Source organism: Lepidothrix coronata, unplaced genomic scaffold, assembly GCF_001604755.1.
Source record: "Lepidothrix coronata isolate B3197 unplaced genomic scaffold, Lepidothrix_coronata-1.0 Scaffold14, whole genome shotgun sequence".
NCBI classification, from domain to species: Eukaryota; Metazoa; Chordata; class Aves; order Passeriformes; family Pipridae; genus Lepidothrix; species Lepidothrix coronata.
Genome location: NW_016690194.1, coordinates 9565023 through 9571906, shown reverse-complemented (window position 1 = coordinate 9571906; position 6884 = coordinate 9565023). Strand labels below are relative to the sequence as shown.

The window sequence follows — 6884 nt, the reverse complement described above, 5'->3', positions numbered from 1 at the left end:
TACTCTACAAATCCCCCTTTCTGTTTTTGAACAATCCATACGTGATTGAAAGCCTTGTGGATCATTTTCATTATACATTGTAAAGCACAACTAGCAATTACTACACAACAAATTATAACTACCAAAAGTGTCAACCCCTGAATCACTAATCCTTTCACCCACCCAGTGATGCCAAACTTGCTTAGCCAATTGGACAATTTGTCCTCTTCATAGGTAATGTGAGATAAGCGCTTTCATATCTCGAAGTTGTTTAGAAATGCTTTCCGAGTGGTCAGTGTCTCAGTTTAAAGAGACTGGAATGTTTGCTAAAGAGGATGAGTTATGAGACAAATCAAACTCCTCTCTCTCAGCAACTGTAAATTCAAAATTAAGGGGGTTTTAATTGAGAAAGTGTGGAAAAAAACCAGAAGAAATAACAACCCTTTATTAAAAGATATATGTATGTTGGCAAGAACAGTAACAGAACACAAAAAAATAACTAGAAAATAGTCCTGAACCCAAAAGTCCCTGTGGTGGGGGAAAACAGTTTTCCCCCTGAAGTTATAAAATGGTAAAACCCCAGGGGGTGGTAACCCTTGAAGTTTTGAGGTTTTACCCAATGAGTGCTTCTGCAAAATATAAACATATCACAAGCACAACGGAAGAGAAGGTAGTTGTAGTTGTTGTAGAAGAAATAGCCATGTTGTAAAGTCATGAGGAGAAAGAGCAGGAGCCCCTGGGGGGCTCTGGCCCCCCAGCCCCCAGCTGGGGGGGCTGCAGGGACTTGGAACAGTGTAAGGCTGGGCTTAGTACCTGTGGCTGAAAGCTAAAGTAGTTTTCTCCACCGTAAGTGAGCAGAGACAGAGCAGCAGCAGTGTCCAGAGATTGTGGCTAAGAGCCAAGAGATAACTGAAAAGCAGCAACAAACATGCAGCCAAGGAAGACACAGAACTGTCCGAGAGAAAGAGAGCCAGCAGCAGAGAGAGCAGACCTAAGTTCTACAGACAGAGTTCTTGGGGTAAGAACTGAACCAAAAGACCCCAAACTCCTTGGAGACCCCTCACTTCCTAGAAGGGAAGGGTGAAGTGCAACATGCACTGCAGGAAAGAGCTGAAAAACTCAGAGAAGGAATGCAGAGAGGGTGACCTTGGCCCCCCCGCTGCTTGAGACAGAGCACAGAGCTCTGCAAAGGGGACTTGAATCCCCTGAAGATACAGACCGTCACGAAGACCCCCGTGCTTCGTGGTATGACGTGGTGACGTGACTGTTGTGTGGGTGAACGCAGCCCACGGAAGATAAGACCCTCGCTTGAAGACGATGGGCCGAGGGGCTTGGATACCCCCTTGTGTGTACTGGCAGAGATCCAGCTACAGCTGCTGCATGAGAAGAAGAGATGCCTGCTGCCTTAGAGACATTGCTGCTCTGAGAGTGGAAAAGGATCTTTTCCTACTTCCCTCCTGGACTTTTATTTGGAGGGGAGAAGAGATTTGATCCATTGTAAATACTTCTGTCATGGTAGAGATAGCTAAGATTGTATATAATGTATTGTAGTATTTATTCATACAGTCATTGTAATATATAATCCCTTTCCCCCATTTTGAGTCTCGTGTGGTGTTTGGAAAACCCACCTTACATTGGGTTGAGATGTGGGAGGGGGCTTGGACTAGGGAATTGGATTTTTGAGGATCTCAAACCATGACAGTCCCCTTCAAACAAAAGAAAAGAAAAAGTCTGAATGAACACTTCTCTGTCCTTAGCGCAGTTCTGATCACGGTCGGCAGGGGGCGCTGTTGGGTCACTGGAGGTGCAGAGCCTGCAGTGCTCGGTGTTGGCCTGCAGGGGGCGCTGTCGGGCTCTGGCGGTCACCGCGCGGGAAGGGGGTCTGGGGGTGGTCTCGGATCGCGGGAGAAACTGAAGAGAAAATGGAGACCCTTCTCCCAGTGGAAGAAGGGCAGAAGGAAAAGCAGTCCACCCCCCACGGGACTCACTGTTGTTCTCAGATGACAGGGTTTCAAGGCTCCTCCCTTCTCTCCCAGTGAGCACATAACTCTCCGATGAAAAACTCAGTAGGTCCTGGATGGAGTCATGAGGCAGCTTGCGAGCTGATCGAGGCTGGTGGTCAGGCCTCACCAGGACGAAAAGCCAGAAAGACCGGCTTTCCAGGCCTTTTCTCTAAAAATGCCTGGACACAGACACTGTCTCTGTCCCAGAGAGAGAACTCCACTGTCTAACCTCTCCCCTCAGAGAAGAGCCAGCCACCCCCTCCCAAAACTCCTCCCCTCTCCCTCCAGCCCCTGATGGGCCATCTGTTAGGAATGCAGTCTGGCCAGCTAGATTCTTTTGTAAGGCTAATTGACCCCCTTCCCCCCACTCACTCCGTTTTCTTACAGTGGAGCAGGGAAGAAAAATTCCCCTATTGGATTTATAACCTATAACAGTCAGATAGATTCATACAACACATCTTTGAACTCTTGACACCCATGCCCTTGTGCTAATAACAAAAAATCAATAGCAGCCCTATATTATAACAGAGCATGCTGTATACTATCTACATCTGCTAACAATTCTGACAAAATTCTAGAGGTGCTGTTGGCCTGCTTTAAACTCCAGCACGCAAATTTCTTCATCTGAGAAAAATTGCCCACTGCAGCTCCTCCTGGCAGAAAGAACGTAAGAGCTGCAAAAGCTGAGGGTGAGATAAATTCAAATTTATCACTACAATCTTCAGTAAATTGAAGTCCTCTCTTGGTCCTTATTTTACTCGCTTTCCAGGAAAGGAGATCGCACATTGAGGGGACAAACATTGTTAATTTGCCTAAGTAACATGGACCCCCAACTGGTCGCAGTGGAATACCATTCCATGCACGGTCTCTACATATTAAAAAATTTCCCAGTGGCAACAGCTTGCCGCCTGACACGTCAAGATTTGTGTATCCTGTTCTGACCTGTTCCCAATATCCCGGGTGACCTGTAACATTTTGATACCCATTAAAAAATCCTGATTCCCCCTGGCGACTAAGCCATTTGAAGAAAGGGTTTCCAAAGGATACTCCTCCTGTACCATTTATTGGTTGCCACACTGTCTCATGATTGGACACTGAGAGGTTACATTAGTTAGCGTAAAGGGGACTACTGACCCTAACAATTCTAGCTTCTGCAAGGAAATGGAGCTACTCAAATCGAGCTTTTCAATTATTGTCTTTTGTATCTGGGCCCCTTTCATACTGGGCCAAACTGAGTGGTTACAAGAGGTGGCGTTTACTTCCGTCCACAATGAATGCAGCTCTGAAATGTTGGGTCCCCATCCCTGCCATTCTCATAAAGGCAATGTAGGAAAACCTATAAGACAGGTGTGAAAAGGGTCTCCTGGAGTGGCTTCCAATAAGCAAAAAGATGACTGTCCTGTTTCATGTGCCCAAGTTACCCACATGTTTTGTCTTGGGTTGATGTTCAGCACACTACCTTTACCCGAAACTCACAGGGCCATCCAGGCTAAGAAGGTTCTGATGCACCTTCTTTCCAGGGCTTGACCCATCGAGCAGGTATCCAGCGTATCCCAGTGTCTGTAAGCACACAAACATATCCTCGGCCAGTCATTTTTATCTCTGCAGGACCTTTCCATTCTCCTGTTACCAAATCGCAATACTGCACCAATATCTTGTCCAAACACTGTTCCCTACCTGTTTTAAGGGAACTACTGTGTATTACAATGGGGGGCTCCTGCTGCTTGCCTGTAAGCTGCAAAAAATTTAAAACATACAAGGCTTTTGCTAATCTATCATGAGGACTTTCCAACTCCTCTCCCCCTTTCTGTTTTAGCAAAAGCGACTTTATTGTGCCATGTGCACATTCAATGATTGCCTGACTGGTAGGAGAGCGTGGGATGCCAGTAACGTGTACAATTCCCCAGTTGTGACAAAACCGCTTTAAACGTTGTGACGCATAACCTGTTATCTGTTTTCAGCTGTTTTGATACCCCTAATGCTGTGATGCAAGTGTGCATATGCTTGATGATGTGCTTGCTTGATTCGCCCGTTTGAGCAGTTGCCCACATAGCATGTGAAAAGGCATCAGTGCTAACATGAACATACTTCAACTGCCCAAATTCTGCTACATATGTAACATCCATTTGCCACAGTTGTAGGGCCTACAAACCACAAGGGTTGACCCCAAACCCAATGCCTACTCCAGCCTTTTGACAAGATGGACATGATTGAACAATACCCTGGGCATCTGTAAAGGTTAATCCAAACTGCTTAACTAACATCTTTGCTGATTGATGCAAAAATTCATGTGACAAAACTGCTTTCTGAAATAAGTTAACTGGAAGCCCAGCCCAGGCTGGAGCCACCAATTGGTCTGCCTTATTATTGCCAATGGCTAACCCTCCGCATTTTTATGACTGTGAATGTGGGTTATGAAATAGGGATGACCTCGTTGATTAACAAGGTGTAACAGCTGTAACAGTAAGGAATGCAACCTGTCGTTTTTCACTGTTTTGACCATTGCTCCCTCAATTCTCATTACTGTTCTGACCACATACAGGGAATCAGACACAATATTCACCGGAGCATGCTGCCATCGCTGAAAAACCCACACAACAGCCCTGAGCTCTAAGGTTTGTAAAGAGTCCTCTAAAATCCCGGGGAGCAGCTGACTCTGCCAGCTCCTACCCGTTTTCCATGTGATGGCCGCTCGCCTTGATTTCTTCCCAGCATCAGTGAATACTGTGTCACCCTTAACTGGTACCTCAGATCTCATAATTCGTTGCTCAATCTTCTAGTGCCACAACAATGGCAGCAGCTTGGCCGCAGGGTAATGAGTACTGATTTTTCCTAGAAAATCTGCCATAGCTATTTGGAATGCAGTAGAGTATTCTCGTAACCACGTCAAATATTCCTGAGCTACTGGAACAATAATGGTCTGTGGCTCTTTACCTGTAAGGTCGATAGTTCTCCTTCAACCTTTTATGATCAATTGAGCCAACAATTCTGGCCTAGTTACAACTGTCTTTGCTGGGTGATATGGCAAAAACAACCATTCCAAGATATGCAGTTTTTTATGACCTGCTATCTGACAAATTAACCCAAGGGGGTGCTGTCTTTCCCCTCTCGAGTTAATGATCATCACAGTCACTGCACATTTTGCTATTATGCAATTGCTATATCCTGCAGCTATTTTGTCTGCTATTTCTTGCAAAGCCTTCTTTTGCAGTGCAGTGAGTTCCCTGTGCTCATCTGCATTAGTAGATGTTCCCAGCAGTGGCATAAGATGACCTATGCCATCGTTGGTGATTCCACACGCAGGTCTAACCCACTGAATATCTCCCATTAGTTGCTGTACATCTGCTAAGGTTGATAATTATGTGTTTACATTAATTTTCTGTGGGCACACTGTTCCTTGGGTTATGATCCATCCTAGATACTTCCATGGGTCACGTTTTTGTACCTTTTCTGGGGCAATTTTTGACCCTTGCTTCTCCAGCTGTTCCTGTAACTTAGCCACGGTCAGATCTACCTCCAATTGTTTCCCTGCAATCAGAATATCATCTACATAGTGATACACTAGCAAGTGGGGATGTTCCTTTCTAAAAGGTTGCAATGCCCATGCAATGTACATCTGACACAACGTGGGGGAATTTTTCATATCTTGGGGCAAGGTTACCCAGTGATAACGCTTGGTGGGTTCAGCCTTATTGGTGGAAGGCATGGTAAAAGCAGACCTCTCTGCATCCTGAGGATGCAAAAAGATCATAAAAAAACAATCTTTCAAGTCAATAATTACAATGTCCCAATCCTGTGGAATCATGACAGGGGATGGGAGCCCTGGTTGTAGTGCTCCCATGTCCTCCATGACCTCATTAATGGCACGGAGATCATGCAAAAGACTCCACTTGCTAGACTTTTTGGGAATGGTAAAAATTGGGGTGTTCCAGGGAGTAGCGAATGGTACAGTATGCCCTGCATCAAGCTGCTCTCGGACCAACAACTGAACATTCTGCAGCCTATTGCCTTTGAGCGGCTACTGATTTACCCAGACGGAGGTGTCTGTCTTCCATCTCAGTTTCAGGGTTGGCTGCCTCTCAGTGACCCCTCCTAAAAAGGGTCTGTCACTAGCCTTGCTCCTAGCTGATCCAACATGTCTCTTCCGAGTAACACAACAGGTAATGCGAGAACATACGGCCTAGTTCCTACCAACTTGCCATCCTTAAAGCAAAAGGTTATCACGCCACGACTGATCCACTTCTGTTGCACCCCACCCACCCCCACCACACTCATGAGGGCTGGCATCAAAGGCCATGCCTGTGGGCGCTTATGACGAGGAATAATAGAGACATCAGCACCTATGTCCAAAAGCATTGTCAGCTGGGTGGACAGTCTGCTAGGATGTTTCTTCTGGCTTTCCTCTTTTAATATCTATGGCAAATAACACTTCCGGGGCTCTGGTAGAACCGAAACTCCCTTCTCCACGGTCCTTTTCTGTTACGTGCGGGACCTGGGAATGAAAGGGGATGAGCTGGGCAATTTTGCTTTTGGTTGGAATGGTAATTGGTGGTGTCAGGGTATACACCATAATTTTGATAATACCCAAATAATCAGCATCAATCAATCCTGGAACAACAAAAATACCTTGCCAAGACATGGAAGATCTTCCTATTAATAAGGCACTAAGACCTCGGCCTAAGGGTCTTCTTAAGATCAAATCTACTATCACTACCTCTTGTGTCTCGAGAGTGACATCTACTGCTGTTGCCAAGTCCACTTCGGTGCTGCCGGTGGTGGTGGCGCGGCAGCTGTCCAGGCACCCGGACTTGCTGTCATCGTGTGAGGGGTCGGTGCGCTCAGCCTTCCGTTTCCCTTTCACCTACACTCGTGCGTGTTATGGCTATCTTTCTGACACGTTTC

The 6884-nt window shown here is 46.1% G+C and overlaps 1 protein-coding gene across 1 annotated transcript; it reads right to left on the bottom strand.

The window, feature by feature from the left end:
- Positions 1 to 5340: 5340 nt before the first annotated feature.
- LOC108493071 (endogenous retrovirus group K member 18 Pol protein-like) lies at positions 5341 to 6338 on the bottom strand. Its single transcript, XM_017806060.1, is given in 2 exon segments — positions 5341 to 6123; positions 6243 to 6338. Coding segments are annotated over 2 exon segments (879 nt in total).
- Positions 6339 to 6884: the final 546 nt, after the last annotated feature.